The sequence below is a fragment of the Sprattus sprattus genome (assembly GCF_963457725.1).
Source record: "Sprattus sprattus genome assembly, chromosome: 6".
Lineage (NCBI taxonomy): Eukaryota > Metazoa > Chordata > Actinopteri > Clupeiformes > Clupeidae > Sprattus > Sprattus sprattus.
In genome coordinates, this window is record NC_137925.1 from 230001 (window position 1) to 249827 (window position 19827).

At 42.2% G+C, this 19827-nt stretch overlaps 2 protein-coding genes across 3 annotated transcripts in view; one reads left to right on the plus strand and one right to left on the minus strand.

The window, feature by feature from the left end:
• The window catches only part of slc30a9 (solute carrier family 30 member 9), a 15010-nt gene extending 10142 nt beyond the window's left edge, over nt 1–4868 (plus strand). For both annotated transcript variants that reach the window (XM_080841131.1, XM_080841132.1), the window contains exons 19-20: nt 1314–1427; nt 2412–4868. In XM_080841131.1, coding sequence (XP_080697257.1) covers nt 1314–1427; nt 2412–2456 — 159 coding nt within the window. In that variant the 3' untranslated portion in view covers nt 2457–4868. The remainder of the gene's footprint in view (nt 1–1313; nt 1428–2411) is intronic.
• Nucleotides 4869–7923: 3055 nt separating this feature from the next.
• grxcr1a (glutaredoxin and cysteine rich domain containing 1 a) lies at nt 7924–12204 on the minus strand (the record flags this gene model as incomplete). Its single annotated transcript, XM_080840087.1, has 4 exons — nt 7924–8103; nt 9844–9909; nt 9993–10232; nt 11800–12204. The coding sequence occupies 4 exons, from the start codon at nt 12202–12204 to the stop codon at nt 7924–7926; spliced, it is 891 nt and encodes a 296-aa protein (XP_080696213.1).
• Between the last annotated feature and the right edge of the window lie 7623 nt (nt 12205–19827).

The window sequence follows — 19827 nt, forward strand, 5'->3', positions numbered from 1 at the left end:
CGGTTAGCTTAGCACTTAGTACTGAGTTCCATCCACACACACTCTTTTCTCCCAGCAGCTTCTAGGAGGAGCACAGCAGTGAAAGGCTGCATAATAATGTCGAGATAAAGATATAAAACGGATGTCACTAGAGCACAGTGTAGTTTCATCGTTTCAAAAACACAAAAACATGTTCTGTTGTGCATGTCAGATAAACTATTACATCTACATTTCTTTACTTGTCAGAGAAATTATAATTAGGGATGAGAATTGATAACATTTTAGCGATTCCGATTCCATAACGATTCCTGCTTATCGATTCGATTCCTTATCGATTCTCTAATCGATTCTTTTTGGGCAAGGGAAAAAAAGAGTTAAACTAATTTTCTTTTATTTAATATTCTCGGAATAGATGATGCACAGCATATACAGTTTGTATGCATTTACATGTTTTAAATAACCAAAAACAAACTTAAGAAAAGGTCAACCAACTCTCAAAGTAGGGTCCAGAGACCCATAGCCTAGGGATCCTTTTCCTTGATGGGGTGCCAGGGGGTCCCAACACAGAAAAAAAGTATTTGTTTTGATTAGAATTCCAACCGTAAGTAACAGAATGTATGACTGATTTGGTAATGGGACATGTCCGGGTAAAGAGGACGTCTGGTCACCCTTACTACCGCAATAGACTGTTAGAGTTTACCTTCGATATTAACAGATGAAGCGCTAACGTTAGCTTAGTTAGATTCATTAACGTTATCTTCACTCCATAGCGCTCAAAAATGTGACATTCCTGGGAAGTTATTGCATATGTTTTGTGTCTTTGACGAAAGAGTTTTGCAAGTATTGCAAGTGGCCCTTTGGTCATCTTTTTGCGTGAAACCACACTTTTGGACACCTCTGCCTAGACGCACACACACACACACACACACACACACACACACACTCTTGGACACCTGCCTCGACGCCATGTTGGCTGCAGTCTAAAACTAAACAAAGCTGTGTGGGCGTGACATACCTAAATAGAACTTACATCGATCCCAGAAAAAAAAAAAAAATAATAATAATAATTTTGTTAGGGTTAGGTCTCTATATAAATTAATATATTTTTATTTTTTTAATTTTTTAATTTTTAAGTATTGATAGCGGAATCGAAAAGGAATTTGGCTAACAATTCCAAGGAATCGGTCCACTGGGAACCGGTTCTTAGCAAGAACCGGTTCTCGATTCCCATCCCTAATTATAATGCTCTCAAGCATATATGCATAAAACAGACATTTATATAAGAAAACGTGCTCTTGAATCGGAAAAATCATACTGTGTGTGTGTTTGTGTAGGAAATTCAGCTGGTGAAGACACCGGAGGAGTTGGAGAACTTCATGCTGAAGCATGGAGAGAATATCATCGACACACTGGGAGCTGAAGTGGACCGCCTGGAGAAGGAACTCAAGGTGGAGGCTCACTAACACGCAGTCCCGCGCATTCCCTTACCCTAACCCTTCCCTTGCACTCACCGCAGTCCCTTGCACTCTCATTTTCTCATTCACTCTCTTTGCTTTTTCTCTCGCACTCACTCAGTTCCCCCCGCCCTCCCAATCACACAGAGAGAGAGAGACACACACACACACACACACACACACACACACATACAAATTCTTCCTTTTCTGTGACTGTTTGTCAGAGCAATTTGTAGGACATTGAACAGAACCACGCTATGTGATCTAGAGAGAGGAAATCCTCCATGTGTTTCTTGATCAGCGTGATGAAAGGGTTGATGTTTTGTCTCTAGTTCTCTGGTGCTTATGCGTTGCAGGCTTGAGGTCTAGCAGAGGGTGGTGTGTAAGAGTTGGGCTTTTATTGAACCTGCTGAAATAGAAACAAATAGAGGGCATTGCTTTCTTTGCGTGCTTCAACAGGGTGATGTTACTGATTTGTTTGCGTGTGTGGTCTTTTTTTATGTTGGAAGTAATTGTCTGCCAGATAGTCTGCCAGATTTAGCCATTGTTTAAGCCCATTTCAAAGTTAGCGCCAAGCAAGGATCCCCATCTTTCTCTATGTTTACTAATTGCTGGTTAACAGAGGTGGGATGTGTTCAGAAGCTCAGGCTCATTTTAAGACATCCAGTTTTGTGATGGTTATTAGAATATGTCATTAACTGGAGGATGTCTGGAAGAATCTCCCAAACACTGTCTTGATTTAGTTTCGCCCTCACTCTTCCAAAAGTCTTATCTCTAACGGTATTTTTATGTACATAGTTAAGGGTGTATGTGCACAGACACTTTATATCAGTCCCATTTGCATGTACTTGCATGTTTATCTATATGATCTAGAGTGTTCTGTGTATCCTGTCTCCCATTGGCCTGCATTTCTGGGAATATGGGATGAGTAGGGGCCAGTGATCTTATGGTGTTCCTCTTTCCTGAAATTCCCCACAGAAACGGAACCCAGAAGTGCGGCACGTGGATCTGGAGATCCTTTAGCGCTCCCTTTGGCAGGAGGAGAAGGATGTAGAGTCAACAGGAAACCAGAGAAGGAAGGGCCAGAGCCAAGGAGTCCGAGGGAGAGGAGGACTTCCTCTGAAAGTCAGCGTGCGCTCCCTCTCTCCCAACCACCTCACCTAAGATGAAGTCTTACTGTGCTCCATCACTCAACATATTCCCTAAGTTCATACAACAAGCTTCAGGAGAAGGTTCATTTTAATTTCATTTTATTATAATTTTTTCCCCCTCATTTTGTTTTCTGCCATAGTCGAGCTAAAGCAAGGGTCACGTGATCATCTGCCCAACATTTGAGTGTGCATCCTCAGACCTCCTCTTGTGTATATGGTCTTGCGTGTGTTGGTGGGTGTGTGAGTGTGATGATGTGTGTGTGTGTGTGTATGGTCTTGCGTGTTTGCGTGTGATGATGCGTGTGTGCGTGTGCTTGTGTGTGTGTGTGTGCGTGTGTGTGTGTGTGTGTGTATATGGTCTTGCGTGTTTGCGTGTGTGTGCTTGTGCGGGTGTGTGTGCTTGTGCGTGTGTGTGTGCGTGTGCGTGTGTGTGTGTGTGTGTGTGTGGTTGGCTGGCTGTCAGCTTGTGGTTGTGCAGGCCAACTTGAGTGTATCCCACAGAGTGGGATAGAGGCTCATTCCACCAGCCAGTCTGCTGCAGATGAAGTTTCTCTAAATGCACTTGAGTTCTGGTCTGGGTTCTGCCTTGGCCGTGACTGTGAACCCAACAGGTCCACACTGGAATCATGTACTCTGACTGCTCGAGAGTCCACGTCGAGTTCCCGAAACCAAACACAAACAACCACAGCACTTACTGCAGCAGACACTCGCTGACCTCGCTTCAATGGACAAGTGTTCTCTTTTCCACTACAGTGTATGAATGCGGTGTGCTTTGCATATAGCAGAACTAGCAAATGAAAATGCAGCCAGTCTATGAGGAGCATCCTCACTGCTCTCTAAAGATCATTAGAGAAGAGATGTAGAAATGTTATATACTTCCGTCATAATGGATGAGTTTGATGCAAACTGGCCTCACCAGATTATTGTAAAGAATGGACGGGGTTTTTCAGTAATCACAAATGGTTACAGCTGTAGGTACCAGTGTTACCACCTAATACGGTCATGTTAATATTTTCCATAAAGAAGAAGGATTTTAAATGTAGATTGAGTTTCCATTGTGTGTATTTGCTGGTGAAGAGAAGAGTAGCCGCTCTTGGAAAAAAAAAAAAGCACTTCAAATTTTGTGAACATTGTGTCTGGCATTCTTCACTGAGTCTTGCAGTGTCAGACGTCAATCACAGCAAATACTTATGTGTATACAAAATGTAAGAATCCAAAGATTGCAACTAAAAAAATAAATAATTCTAAGTTCATTATTGTCTCTGACCTAACCTTGGGGTACTACTGATATAAACCCAGTGGTCACCCTTCTAGCATAATAATTATAAATTAGTTAATGAAAGGGGGCATTTTCAGACTACTGAACGTTCCTCTAGAGATACTGAGTGAACTCATATATAGGCTACCTCCCAATAATATCCTTATATACTTTTCATTTTACACGGTCCATTCACAATAGTTATTATTTCTTATTAAGCTAAATTTGAGGGTGCATCCTCAGACCATCTCTTGTGTACCTTTATGTAAGGCCTCCAGTACTTGCTAACGGTACTAACTCAAAGGTTCGTTACGTTGACGCTGTGGCATAGTTTAAGTTATTTGCCAGCATGTACCTGTGCTTAATGGTGGTGTTGTCGTGGGGAGTGAGAGGCCGCTGACTGCGGTGTTGCCTGCCCCTCGAACTCCTGTCTCCAAATCAAAGTGTTTCTCTGGCCGTTTCTGCCGGCTTCGCAGGCTTCACGGTCTCAAGCTTACTCTCATCATGTCGAATATCAAGTGTCGTATACAGTAACACAATTTTAATCAAAAGAAAATAACTCATTCTGTATTCTAAGGCAGTGAACACCCACTGTTGGTTTTTGCATTCTGTATATTGATCATTATATGGTCTGTGAATTCAAAATAGCCATCTTTGGTCAACCCATTGTAGACTATGCTAACCGTCTGAACCAACAACCCCCTCTGTGACCGTCAAATACAGTATGCACTCACTGTTGGTTTTTGTATATAAGCCCAACCTTACAAGTATCTCGTATGAACCTTGGTCTGCAGTGATGTAGAACTCAAGGTCTGTAAGCAGATGGACCTGAGAGTGAGTGGACATCCTGAACTGAATGATGCAAACCCTTCTTGCTTAGTGGTGGGCTGGAATTTTGTTTAAGGAGGTCACAAACTATAGTACATATATTTTTAAAAATGTTTATCAGCATTGTTAAATATTTACCTTGGTTTGATCAGTGTAACTGTTGCAGAAGATGATTGAATAAATTGCAATTAATTTATTAAACCGCATTCGAGCTTTTCTCAAGTTCTTGAATGTTATCACATCTTGTTTATTAAAACTGGAAGACAATTTCAAATTATGTCTTTGGTACAGTGTCGCTGTATTATTTATTATTTTTAAGTCCAGTGGATGTATTCGTAGGTGCAAATGGACCTTTCAGCATTGATCTTTCTCATAACGCATAAAAACCAATGTAAATATAGCCTAAATGTCACTTCTCAATGGCGAAATCAGCCGTTGTCGGTGAAAAAAAAAACATCCCCAGGTCCGCCTGCAAAACAGAGTAGCCTCCATTGGTCAGCGAAGTCATCAATAGAGCTGACTTCCATTTGGATTGGCTCAGATTGCTTTCAGTAAAAACATAGTCTAACCTAGAATTTCACAATCCCCCCCTTTGACTAACGAATGGGGTGCTGTGCGTTTCGTATTATAGACGAAGAGCCTGCCTTTGACATTTTGCAAACACAAAATCTGCAGCGGAATGGAGAAGGTAAGGTTATCTGAAACGGCGATGAGATGTTTCTGAGTTTTTTGTCGGATCGACCCCAAAGGGATTTACTCGATGTTCAGTAAAATAGGAAGGAAACAATTATAGACTCCTGAAAATTATCGGGGAATCATTCACCGAATGATGGTCAGTGAGCGTTTGAGTGTGTTTAAGAGAAAGTGGCGAAAGGACAACAGCAAACGCTGTCTATCTTTGACTGTTCAGCGCACTGAAATCATGTCAACGAGCTGTCAGGTTTTGCACCATTGCGTTTTGTGCTATAATTGTACGTAATGTTCGGTAGAAATATCGATGATTGCTCGTTGTCCAGAGCGAAGAGATTTGGTCTGCCCACACAGTTTGGTACAGAACAATTGGCTTAATCAGTATCCTTACAGTTTTACTGAATTTTGCATGGAGGTTGATATGCATTAGTGAATTGATCTAAAAAAAAAGCTGTAATGGTTAATGTTAACACTTGAAGAGGTGATCTTGTAGCCGTGTCAAATTATTAATTAGCTTCAATCTAATAATCATGTGTGTTTATTTCATTTTATAGAAGCAATAGAAATCCGTGTGTTTACACATGATCTTGCAGACTACCGTTGACACCTGATATTCGTGTGAACATGACTATTGTGTGGATTTTTTCCCTCCTCTTCATCTCTCCATCTCCCAATCTCCAGTCTCTCTCTGCTCAACTGTCCAGTGGGGGCGCTGTTGTCTGTCATTTGAGCGTCGCTCTGCCCATCACAAAAGAATTTTTCCAGAATCTGTGGAACAGTTTTCGTATTGTGCTACGTTTGTGTGCGCTTGTTTTGGTCACTTGATATACGTCATGGACTTGAATGCTTTTCCGATTTCGAAATACACATCGAAAGGGTATGATCAAAATATCACCATCTTGGTCCCTGCTCTATGCCGTTAGCCTCTTTACAATGCTGCCTTGTGGAATCCAGATCAAGCAGCATTGTACAGGGCTATGATAGCGCAGAGCTCCTCTTCACCTTCAAGATTTCGCGAACATGGCTCCCATATTGTCACATTTTTTGTTATTACCAATTAACATTCGCAACCATTGAGTGTCCTGTGTGCATCTACAAATAAAAGCTTTTAACGTTTGCAATTTTAAAGCCCTCGTTTTTTCTATTAAAACCTCCACCTCTATTTAGGTGATCTACCAGTTGTCTGCTTTCTCTTCTCTCTTATGCCTCTTTAAATCTCACCCTCCTGCTTTCATCATTCTACCCTTCTCCTCTCCTGGACTTCCCTCAAGCCGGTGGGTCCCCCCTTCTGTACTGGGTTCTGCTTAAGGGTTAATTGCCTGTTGAAAAGGATTCCCCCCCTTTGCCTTTATAGCCTTGTCCATATAGGCCTGGGGTTCTGTGAAAGCACTTTGATACAATGCTCATTCTTTGTAGCGCTAATTCAAAACTAATGCTGAAGCAACACTGAAAGACTGAGCTTATATTAACCCGCAATATATCTGGATAGCTCTAAATCTGGATAGCTCTATATCTCGATAGCTCTTTGACACATTTTGAAGTGTCAGTGAGTTGCTGCTGCTCTTCAAGTCTCAGCTGTGTCAGTGAAAGGGAAACTGTAGCTACTGTATAGGCCAGAGCGTAGTGATCCCTACACCCTAGTCCTCCCTCTGGCCTGAATTATTCAATGGAAACCCGCAGCAAGAGTGAAACCCGCGGGTGGCTGATTAATTATGAAACATCGTCAGCGTCCAGTGTGGTGGCGGCTGGACCACTGTGCCCTCAGGTCAGGGTGAAGAAGCAACTGTTTCAAAAACCTGATATTTGGTCATATTGGTCCAAAATACAGAGACATTTTCACCAAACCAACAAAATTCCCTACTGAGTCTACAGTGCTCCAACATTGAAAGTCTGCTATGAAAATAGTTAAAAGATCACACCACAGCATATTTCTATACAGCAACTATATACATGGCTATGGTGAGAGGCTGTGAGGAGGACGTCTCGTTAAGGCATTTCATGAAGGTGAAGTTATGAATGCTTACAATGTACTTAGTTGTGGGGAAAAATGCTTATAAAACAACTTTCATGCTATCGGATACCTTTCACTCATAACGTAATACGTTTTCAGTATGGAGCCTATACTGATAATATTGGCACAACTACCAATCGGAATGCAAAAAAACAAAGAGAATTGGCCTCAACATGTCATGTTAGTTCCTTCATAGGTATTATAAACAGGGATGAGCATAGACCTAGACAAAGATGTGTGGCTTGTCTATTAAAAAAGCAAAATAATTTGTCGTCTGGGAAGTGGACACTGCCTGGCTCCTTCCTTCCTTGTTGGTCTGTCCAAGTCTGTGTTAAGGTCAGGTCAACGGGAAGAGTCTGTGTTAAGGTCAGGTCAACGGAAAGAGTCTGTGTTAAGGTCAGGTCAACGGGAAGAGTCTGTGTTAAGGTCAGGTCAACAGGAAGAGTCTGTGTTAAGGTCAGGTCAACGGGAAGAGTCTGTGTTAAGGTCAGGTCAACGGGAAGAGTCTGTGTTAAGGTCAGGTCAACGGGAAGAGTGTACTGGAGGAAGTCGTCAGAGCGAGCAGAGCGGACAGGGCTGCAGGCCGTTCTCATTGCAAGCTGTGCACTTCAGGGCCTTGAAGTTGTCCGTGAAGCAGTTGCGGAAGACGGACATTTTGCTGCCATGGCACATCGGGCATGGGACGAAGGCAAATCCCCCACAAGCCTGGCACGTGTGTGGGTGCTGCACCCGCTGTGGACAGACAACAGGAAGGCACAGGCACGATGCCCTGGGTGAGTGATCACTCGTGTGCAGGTCATGAATAAAACATCTCAACTGTTGGCACATGCTTTGAGAACTAATGGGACCTTCCATGTTATAACTTAATATTCATTTCACAGCCAAGAACTGTGCCCAGGTGTGAAGTCACTTATTGCCCCCCCCCCCCCCCTTTAAAGTGTTGGTTCACCCCTATCTCTGAGCCTAACTACACACTGCATCATTTTATAGAGGGGTGGACTATAGCTGAAGGGGGGGGGGGGTGATGAGTCAATCAGCAAATGAAAATGAGACTCACATTTACAGGCGGGGGGAAGTGAACTAGGAAGTGGATATGTACTAAACTGTTGTAGATGCGTCAGCATTGGCCCTGCAAGGCTGATTTTAAACAAAAGATGGTGTGTATCAGCCATTTTCAACCGAGAAAATGAGGATTTATATGAAATAATGGGAAATTCTAACAATATTAACACCAGCATTGATGTGTTTCTTTAGAGTTCAGTCATATTGTTTAGGCTGCAGCTGAAAGAAGACATTTAAGGGAAGAGTAACACTTGCCGGAGAGTCAATACATCTCTAACTCTTTCAGTTGAAGCTTGCCGGAGAGTCAATACATCTCTAACTCTTACAGTTGAAGCTTGCCGGAGAGTCAATACATCTCTAACTCTTACAGTTGAAGCTTGCCGGAGAGTCAATACATCTCTAACTCTTACAGTTGAAGCTTGCCGGAGAGTCAATACATCTCTAACTCTTACAGTTGAAGAGTCAATACATCTCTAACTCTTACAGTTGAAGCTTTCCGGAGAGTCAATACATCTCTAACTCTTACAGTTGAAGTTCACATTTCTGTAAGAGGTGACCCTTGAAGATTTCTTGCGTCACAGAATCAATATCTGGGCCTTTTATTATTTATGGCCTTTTATTGATGCCTATTCATAATTAATGTGAGCTCACTGATCTATAATTCATATGACATGGCTAATATTTACACTCTCCAGTAGATGTATTTGGGTGGTATGAAAGCTCGGCAAAAATCCCAAAAGTGAAGTGAAATCTACCTCAGCAGTTCTGCAAGTAGGGTCGTTTTTTCCTAATTCTTTTAGTAGCCTTCTATCAAGCTATTCACTGATATAATATCTGGTATAATGACGTGAGCGTTTGCTACTTCACAAACTAGACCTATAACATCAGAAATACACAAAGCAGATTTAAATGTATAGTGCACACATCAAACCCAATAGATATGGCTCTTTTCTGGTTAATGACAGGATGTTTTGCCACAGTATGTACTGGATTTATTCTATGTTTTGGGTCACAAAGGAGTAAGAGCTCAAGACAACATTTCGTGACTATGTGTTATTGTTCAACGTGAGTCATTCAGCCTCCTGTCACAAGTGATGTCATATGTTTTCCTGCACTGTGGTGAGGTCACTGATAAGTTGGCATTATGGGGCCATCGGCACTTTCCTCTCAGTGGCTCAGGATGCTTTTGGTTCTCCTGATGATTGTACCGTATCAGTAGCAGCCCGAAGTAAGACCATAGCTTCGGTTGTATATCTCCATGTGTGTCGAATATCTCTATAAGTAACACTGCCTACTAACGACTGAATGCAAATCTGCTGTCATGCACTTCTATTGGTAGAGTAAGAAGCATAATGTGTGGGTGGTGTGTAGAGTAAGAAGCATATTGTGTGGGTGGGTTGTGTGTTTTACCTCAATTTTTGTAAGAAGATCCTGAAGTTCCCCTGATTCATTCATGGACAATATCTTTTCAGCCCCCTGAAGAATGATGAAAGAGCAGAGATGTTACATGTGTGAATGGTAAGTACACACTGAGAACTTCACTAAGGCTTGGAACCTACCCCTAGGTAGTGACCATCAATGAAGACCACAGGAAGTGATGGCGGCTCTCCAACCCTTTTACACCTCTCGTCCAGCTCCTTCCCGTAGTCGATATCCAGAGCAATGTTTTTGTCCATAAATTTGACCCTGTGGTTCTGGAATATTTTCCTCACAAGCTCACAGCGCTCAAATGTTGTCCTGACCACACGGAAGCTCGTGGTGTAGATGACAATCCGCCCGAACTCCACCGTCATGTCCGGCTAAATGGGGCATAAAAGGAAGCACAGTTCATGTGTTGATGATCTAATGAACATTCTGAATTAATCTTTTGTAGTTGTGCTTGCAGGAACATCAGCCATGCGATGATGTAAGACACAGAGGCCGATGGGCTTTTCCTCTTGTTTTGTGAACGTGCCACACAGTTGGACAGTTGTTTCTAATTGTTATTCTTTGTAATTGTGCCAGCTTTTAAATTAGGACTCCATGCCTCCAGCAAAACCTTTACTGCATGCAAAACAAACAGAGCCAAAAGGAATATCTTAGCGCTGCATGCATTAAATTACATCATCACAATGAAAATTGTTCTTTGTTACTGTATTACTCAAAGTAAAGAAATGTTGTATATATTTAATGTACGCATATTTTATACGCTCTCACACACTCAGCTATATTACAGAAACCTCGGAGAAGCTTGTGAAATGAAACAAGAAGAGAAACGAGCTGAGCTCATGGAATGTGGGTACGCAGGTAGAAAAATTGTCTGTGTGTGTGTGTGTGTGTGTGTGTGTGTGTGTGTGTGTGTGTGTGTGTGCTTTCATTGAGGAGTGGGTGTGATTTATTGAAGAGGGGTATACATACATGTATCTTTTCCTCTCGTTCACAGAGGCTGTATTTGTTTGTTTTTTATTGGTAAAATGATCAATCTGGCCCTTGTCACTCAAACTGTAACTATGCTATTATCTTTTTCTTCTGACAGAACCGACCTTGAAAATGTCTTGCACCATATCAAACATTGGATGCTAATCTTGTTTATGACTCCTGAACTGCAAACAAATATTCACTCATATGGATGTGGCAGCAAACTGGCCCACTGGCTCTAGGTAACCAACAGATCCACAGGGTCCCCCCCCCCCCCGTGTTCTGGTAGGTGCTTCACACTTCCTTCATTTACTTTCTCTGTTACCATCAGAGTCGCCCACCGCTGTGCTTTGAGACACCAAATGCGTCACCGCTTGTCTCTCATCATCTGTGTTATTATTTTCAACTGCTTCAGCTTGAGTGCGTGTGAGTAAACGCAAAGCGACATATCTGAATTCCTCTTTAGAAAGAGGAGAAACACTTTGTGATACGTTTCGCTGGCCTTACTGTTGCCCTCCTGTACGCGGAGAACCGGAGTCACTAGAAAGTAGAAGTCACGATGAGAATTCATTAACCTGATTAGCCCGCCTGAAACACTTAAAGAAATGCATCATGCATCTTTAATTGCACAGTGACCTTGTCCTCTTTAAGGGCTTCATTTGTCCTGGTTGTGCCTACGAGAGGTGGAGACAATCCCTGTAACCAATCGCCAACTCAAGCCATTATGAAAGGGAGATATCGCCCCCGACAAAAGCCCTAATCTCAAACAGAAGGGAGAGTGAGATGGAGACAGATATGCACCATATTGTTCTCCCAAGTCTCTGGAGGTTGCTTGATGAATTACAAAAGAAAATGAATACCCTACCATTCACCTTATGTCAAGTCAAGTTAGCAAAGCAACAGGCAGAATAGGCCTATAGATGACATGATAAACAATATGAGACGGGTGACTTCTGTATAGCGACTTACCCCGCTAACTTTGGTGAGGTTATTAAAGAGCAATTGACCAGCGCTGACTTTGTGCTTGACGCCCCGTACGGTTCCGTTTTTACTGAGGATGTTGACCCGCTTGGTGTTGAACGTGCGGTCCTTGGCTCCCCCCGTGATCATGAGTAGGTCGTCGGGCTCGCTCCCGCTGTCGTCCAGCTCCGAGCCCAGGTACCCAAACAGGTGCCCACTGGCCTCGCCGCTGGTCGACGGGGTGCTGGCCCGATCCGGATCGGTGCTGCTGGTGCAGTCGGAGTCCAGCGAGTCGGAGGGCCCCTCGTCCTTGAACATCTCTTTGAGGACCCGGCCGCTGTTCCCCGACGCCACCCGAAACCTCACCCGCTTCCTCGGCTTCTCCTCCGCCGGTGACAGCATGGTCCCCTCCATCGGAGTACACGAGACGGGTTACATGCTCCAGCTTGCCTTGCCTTTCTGTAGCGCTCACCCTCAAACTAGGCAGAACATGTCCCCCTCTCCAAGACCCCCATGTGCCCTTTCCAAACGCGTGTGTGTTCTTGAAGGCAACACAGTTCTGAGAACAACTAGAAGTCTCACTGCCAGTGTCGCCCAACCAGTTAATAATGCATGCTTGTCTGCCATGGTTACTGAGAAAGCCAACCAAGAGGAAATTGATAGTACTCCTGAATAATTCATAACATTTCGCAAAGTTTTTCTCTCTGTACTCTACAGCTTTGAGCTAGACTTTTATTTTGTGTAATTCTAGAGAAACAGAAAAAGCAAACAGAACAATTGGGCCACAGTCTGTTGTTGGGCCACAATGCAAATTGTGTCATTTTATTTGAGGTTGTAAGAAATCAGTTTGCATCCTCTTTATTTCCCTATAAATTCAGTACACAAATGAATCTCAAATGTTGGGTTGGTAGCTGTAAGAGTAACGCAGACAAGCAAGGCCTCCAATAGCATTGCCGCAAAATGCACACACCTTCTGACTGTAAATACAAGAGCCTATATACCTTCTGACTGTAAACACAAGAGCCGTTATATGAATGGCACACCTTCTGACTGTAAACACAAGAGCCTATATATGACTGTAAACACAAGAGCCTATATACCTTCTGACTGTAAACACAAGAGCCGTTATATGAACGGCCAATGGGGGAGCTGCATTTCCACTGATTTACTGATGTCCCCTCCCTTTGCATTGTGGGTAAGCAGAGTAGTGTCTGCAGTTGAGACTGGGCCGAGGGCAGCTGTTGTCTGGGAGAGAAGGCTATACAGCAGAAGTAGAGCAGGGAACCCCAGTGCTGTATTGTGTGTCTGCGGAGCCCGTTGATACGTCCAGTGCAGAGAGACGTTACACCTTGTCATTGTCACAAGTGATGAAAATGGCTCTAGAGAAACGCAATACTTTTACGACAGCTGTGACTGTGAGTGGACCGTGCGTATCAGGAGGCTGTGAGTGGACCGTGCATATCAGGAGACTGTTTGGAGCCCCAGGAAAATGTCTTTCTTTTTTGATTGCCACGTGAGATGAGAGGACAGAAGACAGGGGGAAATGTCAAATGCCAGTCACCCAATACTCTTACGTGCTTTTTCATGTATGAGTGGATTAAAAAGTAGATTTTTTTTGTCTGATAATGTAACAGATCATTATGGGGAATAAAGGTGGACTTTATTAATTGTGTATGACTTGAAAGTGAAAACATAAACTATCATTTGCAGACCCTCCAGGATTTTGAGATCTTGCGTTTTCATAAATGCATGCAAATTCAAATACAGTACTTCCCGTAATGGCAATTGTGGGTTCGCAAATTCCTTTTTAATTACAGCAGTATTTCTGTAACCAAAACGCAGTCATGGAATTACTGCATTATTTGTGATTGATTATATTTCACTCAAAATAACTGCAATTTAAACAGCAAAGGATTTTTAGGATTTCCTGCAGGAAATTGAACACAAAAAAATGTGCAGCAATTTTTGAGGGATCCCAAAACAAATTCAGTCACCTTTGGCTGCAATAATCTCAACAAACCCTGGAGGGACTACAATTATAACTCCCACTTCTGTCAAGCCACTCCCCTCTTCTATATAGGCTGCCAATGGCCTACATAACTGCCTTATCTGATTGCAACAGTTACCAGCTGATACCAGGCACCCCTAACTTCCTTGTCACTGTTTACCAATGAAATATATGAAACTGCTGTGATCTTGGGGCAGACTAACTGGTATAGCAAGGTTGAGCAACACGAGAACATCAAGGCTTTGATTCCCAGGGGGCACACACAGATGAATATATACTGTATGTCTGTACTGTAACACACAGATGAATATATACTTTATGTCTGTACTGTAACACACAGATGAATATATACTGTATGTCTGTACTGTAACACACAGATGAATATATACTGTATGTCTGTACTGTAACACACAGATGAATATATACTGTATGTCTGTACTGTAAGTAACAGTGGCTTTGATTCCCAGGGAGCACACACAGATGAAAATATATGTCTGTACTGTAACATTGGCTAGAAGCATCTAATAAATGACTAAATGGATAAATGTGACTCTATCTCCTAGTTGGGGTTTGGGCCTTTCACAATCTAAACCTCTGGGAGTGTATTGTAGGACACTGCTCTCTAGTCCATAGGTATCAAGTGGCCAGCAGTGTGTCCTTTGCATGACTGTCATTAACATGTTACTGAGACTTAACTGGAGTGGACTATATGACCAACTGTGCAAGTGTGCACTTGGTCTCTCGTTTTTTGCTTGTGTTGTAATGACGTGAGTTCAATACATTTAATTTTGTACGCTGAACCCTGTTATTAAAAAAATGATCATGTTAAACAGTGGAAGAGATTGTACCGGAACAATATATTGACTCGTGGAAGATCTGGAACAATACTCTAATTTGAAAAAGGCTATTTTAGTTTTTCAAACCGTATCAATTAAGGTAAACATGTGTTCTGTGAAGCTTACATTTTCAGCTCAAGAAATATGTGTGTAGCAGTTGTATGATACTATTTTAGATTTTTGCAACCATTTTTATTCTTTGCAAGGAAAAAGAGCCAGATTGCATTGCATACCATCTAATTAGGCCTGCATATGAAATGATTTCAATGTTCAAATTGATAACTGAGCACAAACATGGAATCATTTAATCAGATAAAGATGTTTGAAGTTTGAACATTCTCTAATTCATTTTACAGCCAAGGCCTTTCAGTAATCACCAAGCACAAATGCAATGCTGTATAGATATGTCCTCCCCGTATCATCCAGGGTTAGGGTTAGATATGTCCTCCCCGTATCATCCACATCCATCATGGCAGTCCCATCTGAGGGCACACTGAGGAATACAACCTTTGGGAGAGTGTATGGTGTTTACAGCAGTATGCACACTCACTACTACGGGAGAGTGTATGGTGTTTACATTAAGTGAACACAATTACAGCAGTATGCCCACTCACTACTACGTTGTACAATCTCCAAGGACACCAGGGCATATGGGAGGTTTGCTATTCCACCAGAGGGCAGACTGTAAATGGGAGATCCTAGTCTGTGTGAAACTCGTGGAGGAAGAGGAGCCAGATGGAAGTCTAATGTGAGGGTAGTCAGCCCATAGGAGATCAGGCTGCTGCAGCTGACTTAACAACGTTTAAAATGGGGTAAAATGTTTGCCATATTGCCAAGTTGAAAATGTACATATATTCATGGGGCAATATAAGGTCAGATAATGGTCTCTGTATATCTGACTATTGTATTGGCTCAGGTCACTTATCCTAAAATATAAACCTTACTGCATGTGAATAGAAATATTCGTAATTTAGTGAGACAAAGTATACTTCTTAAGAATACTGTGTTGAAAAATAGCAGCTCTATTCATCATGCTTCTGATTGGTGGATATGTCTCTGAAGTTAAATGACATCCATATGACAAGACGAATAATTTGTCATTGGTGTCACTTTTATTGACACATAAATATCATACTGTGTCTTAGCTCTCGTGGCCAGTAAGATTGTTGTTTCCAAATGATATTGCCTATGATTGCTCTCATTGAGGATAAACAGGAAATGGCTGGGTGTGTTTATGTCCCATCTGGGGTGAATCCGACAACATATGCGGATATGTTTATATATTTTTTTAATTTCACATTCTAGTCTAAGAAGGCATACAGCCAGGTAATGCAGCAAATTAACATATTTGGTGAAGTAAACCCAATGCTGTTGAGAGAACCTGCCTGTCTTATATAGGCTTATGGCTGGTTGAGCTGTCAATGCTGGTTTGCTTTTTAGACGGTGTTACAATCCTTCCAAGGCAACAGTGGTGTTATTGAGAAAAGACAAATGAATGCAGTGCACTGCTACCAGTTTCTTCTTGTGTTTCCACCATATGTACTGTACGTTATACAATATAGCGTAGCCTAGCATTTGACAGTTAGTTCCTGACGAATCAGACGCATTCATACAATGGGTTTAACAACACATAGGTGTGTAAGGAGCATGTGTTTTTGTTAGGGTCATTTTCAGCCGTATGTGTTCTGTGATTCTGAATTGTGTTTTTTATGTGTGTGTATATGTGCATGTTTATGTGCATGTGTGTATATGTGCATGTTTATGTGCATGTGTGTGTATATATATGTGCATGTTTATGTGCATGGGGTAGGGTGGGAAGGGGTGGGTGGGTCAGGAGATCAGCTGAATGGTTGAGTCATTGTTTAGACTGATATGCGCCCAAACATAAAACCACCGCATACACAATCAGGGAGGCAGGCTTCTAGTCGTTGTTGCTAGGCAACCTCAGGAGCCGTAGACCCAGATCCCTGTGGTGGCGTACTGATGCTGAATTAGGTGGAGGGAAAAAGAGAAAGAAAATCTTGGGAAATGATCCATCCCTTCTGGCCTTACTGAGTTGCATTTTTAAGCAATTTGTGTTTAACATTTCGACAGTTGTGTGGGGAGTTTGCTCGGGGCAGTGCTTTTAGTCAGCTGTGCTTACAATACAGTTAAAACCTTTTGTCATATATTCCAGTAATAAAGAAAGAAATGAATAACAACATGATGCTACATCCTGATATCAAGCCTCTCTTTTAATATTGAATTGGTCTATGGCAGAGTTGTTATGTGTGTGCAGCTGGATGTCAATCAACAAGTGAATACACAAAGGGACTGAGTTACTGGAACAGTTGCTTTGCAGAATCAGACATAATACAAATAGTCGACACGCTTAGAGGTGCGGTTAGCCGTTTGTCTTTGAAAAATTAAAAGGCTTCTAGTCTTTTCCAAAAAATATGTATTTCTGAACAAACAGTGAAAAGATAATGTTTCCCAATATTTTTTTGGCCTCCTATCTTTTTTTCCAGGTAATGCCTATTTTTACTTATTTTCTGTCCTCAAAAACAGAGACGGGATGCAGAAATGTCTTTTTGTCTTGTCTTCAATTCAATTCAACTTAATGTATATAGCACCATAACAATACAATTGTCATCATCAAAAGGAGGATCACTTTTATTCAGTGGTGTAGTGGTCCTTTGGAGAAGTGGGTATACTCTTATTTATTTTTAAGCAGCCCATACAGCACAGGATAAAGACCCTGTTTTGAGAAGTGGGTATACTCAATGCTGACTGAAAAATAAGTGGGTATACTCCGTATACCTGCGTATACCCTGGACTACACCACTGCTTCTATTTATTAATAGAGAGAGAGTGCCCCCTCAAATTGAATAAGAAAAAACACATTTTGTGAAGCAGCACTGGAGAGTTTACAATATACTTTTACAATACAGACTAAAAATGTCAAGGACCAGCATCTTGATCAGATGGCAAGGAGCGGCACCTCGATCAGATGTCAAGGAACAGCACCTCGATCAGATGGCAAGGAACAGCACCTCGATCAGATGGCAAGGAGCGGCACCTTGATCAGATGGCAAGGAACAGCACCTCGATCAGATGTCAAGGAACAGCACCTCGATCAGATAGCAAGGAGCGGCACCTTGATCAGATGGCAAGGAACAGCACCTCAATCAGCCTATCCTGGAATGAGGTCTTGAACAGCAACAGTTTGGGTTCAAATCAAGTTATGGGAGAAAAGTTGCATTACCTGACATTTTAACATCGAGAAACATACAATGATAATCACGCCTTAATAGTTAACCAAGAAAAGAAACCACACCGTCGTGACTGCTCCAGGCCTAGAAATAAAGAAATAGCGGGCTGTCATTGCACCTCCCCGCCCTGCCTCATCCTCAGCCCCCGCCCCGCATTTCCCTTCTCTACACAATGACCGTAACTGCAGCAGGGAATCTCCACTGGAGTTTTACATGTGGTTCCTGAATAAGGGGACTTCGCTAATACTTTATTTTCAAACCTCAATAATAACAGAATAAATATCATACTTTATGCAGCATAAAGAAAATACACATAAATGTGATCTCATATACTGTAATTTTGTGTGTTATTTTTAAAGGCAGCAAATGTGTTCTAGCTCCATGACCATTACACTCCACCCCCTGAAGCTCTGTAATGGAACAGTCCAAATTGAGAAGCGGCACCACTCTCTCTCCTTTCAGTTTGTCAAGCTCTTATCGATCCTTGCAAGTGTTTGCCATCCACGCGCTTCATATAGGGTAAACATACAGACCCCGTGAAACAGGACTGGACTTTTTCGTGTAAGAGATGGCGTACATTTGCTCAGATTAAATGTATTTGCAGCAGACGCGCACCACTATTCAATGTTGACGAGGACTGCCTCTGAAATTCCTAGACGGGAGAATAAGAGACACAGAGCAAGGAGCGCAAGCCGCTTTTGACAGGTGCCATCGTTCGGCTCTGTGGGCTACGGTGTTGGGGAGATGCCGCCTGTTCAAAGAACTGTGTCCGACCTCCGGTCCCGTGCGGAAGGTAAAGAAACAGTGGCCTTTATTTTTCAGTTAAATTAATGCTCCCGTTTCCTCTTGATCCAGCTAGTTAGTTATTAAGCAGTTTCAATTCCCCATTCACCGCCCAGCGCCTGATATTGTCAGTGTTGTTGAGAGGAGCAAGGATTAGCTGCTGTTAGGAGAGATAACAGAAGATGGCTTGTATAGGGTTTGGTTAGCTATAGCTAGGCAGTAGTGTGAGTGAAGTTACTGGTCCTCGGTCACACGGTTGAGAAGGAAAGTATTGTTAAGCATGTCGAAATTTCGTGTCAGCATTAAATAATTATCTCTATATATAGTAACTTATATTGTTAACCAGGGTAGTGTCTACAGCCAAGCCAGCTCGCTAACATCGGTTAAGCTGTTTTACTGTTCATGAAGTTCATGAGACAAGTTTATGTTAAGATAACGTTTCGTTGTGAACCTGACCAGCTAACCTTAAACAGTTCGCTGCAGTGATAACTGCATCAATGAGATTTGGCGGGTGTTGTGTTAAGTGAAATTTAGAGTTAAAGCAATAGGTACAAAGATATAAAGGAAAGATAACGTTAAGGGTCTGTTCTCTCTTAGACAGACTGTCTAATACATGTAAGGCAGCAAGATAAGAGTTTAATTCGAACAACGCCTTATTTGATAGTTTACCAGCTAGCCAAGCCAAGTTAGCTATTGTTAATTGTTATTCTTGTGAGAATGTTATTCTGACAGTTGGCACGGTTCCATTCGTGTAGGGAGGCCGTGGAGGAATGCACGTTGGGAGATTGAAACACTTCCGTATAACGTTAAATGACAACAGTTGCTTACGTTTCATTAGTTGTAATGATAATATTAACTTTAAATTGTATATATCCATACATGGAAAGCAGGGCAATGGTACTTTCACATGTGTCACACAACCATTGTCTAGGCGTTGAAGAGAGATGGCGATTTGGCTTGACACCTTATTTGAATTGTGTTGACCAGAGGCCGGGGATTGCATGACACTACGAGGAAATAAGGACCACAGAAAGCCCGTGTAGCCTATGCTAGGTAGCATCGTTACATCCTCGCCCCCTCCCCCTTATTTCACAGTTGTCTCTTTCCGCAGAGCAAGACAGCAGTCTTTTTTGCGGTGGTACAGAAGCTGTTCAGTGCT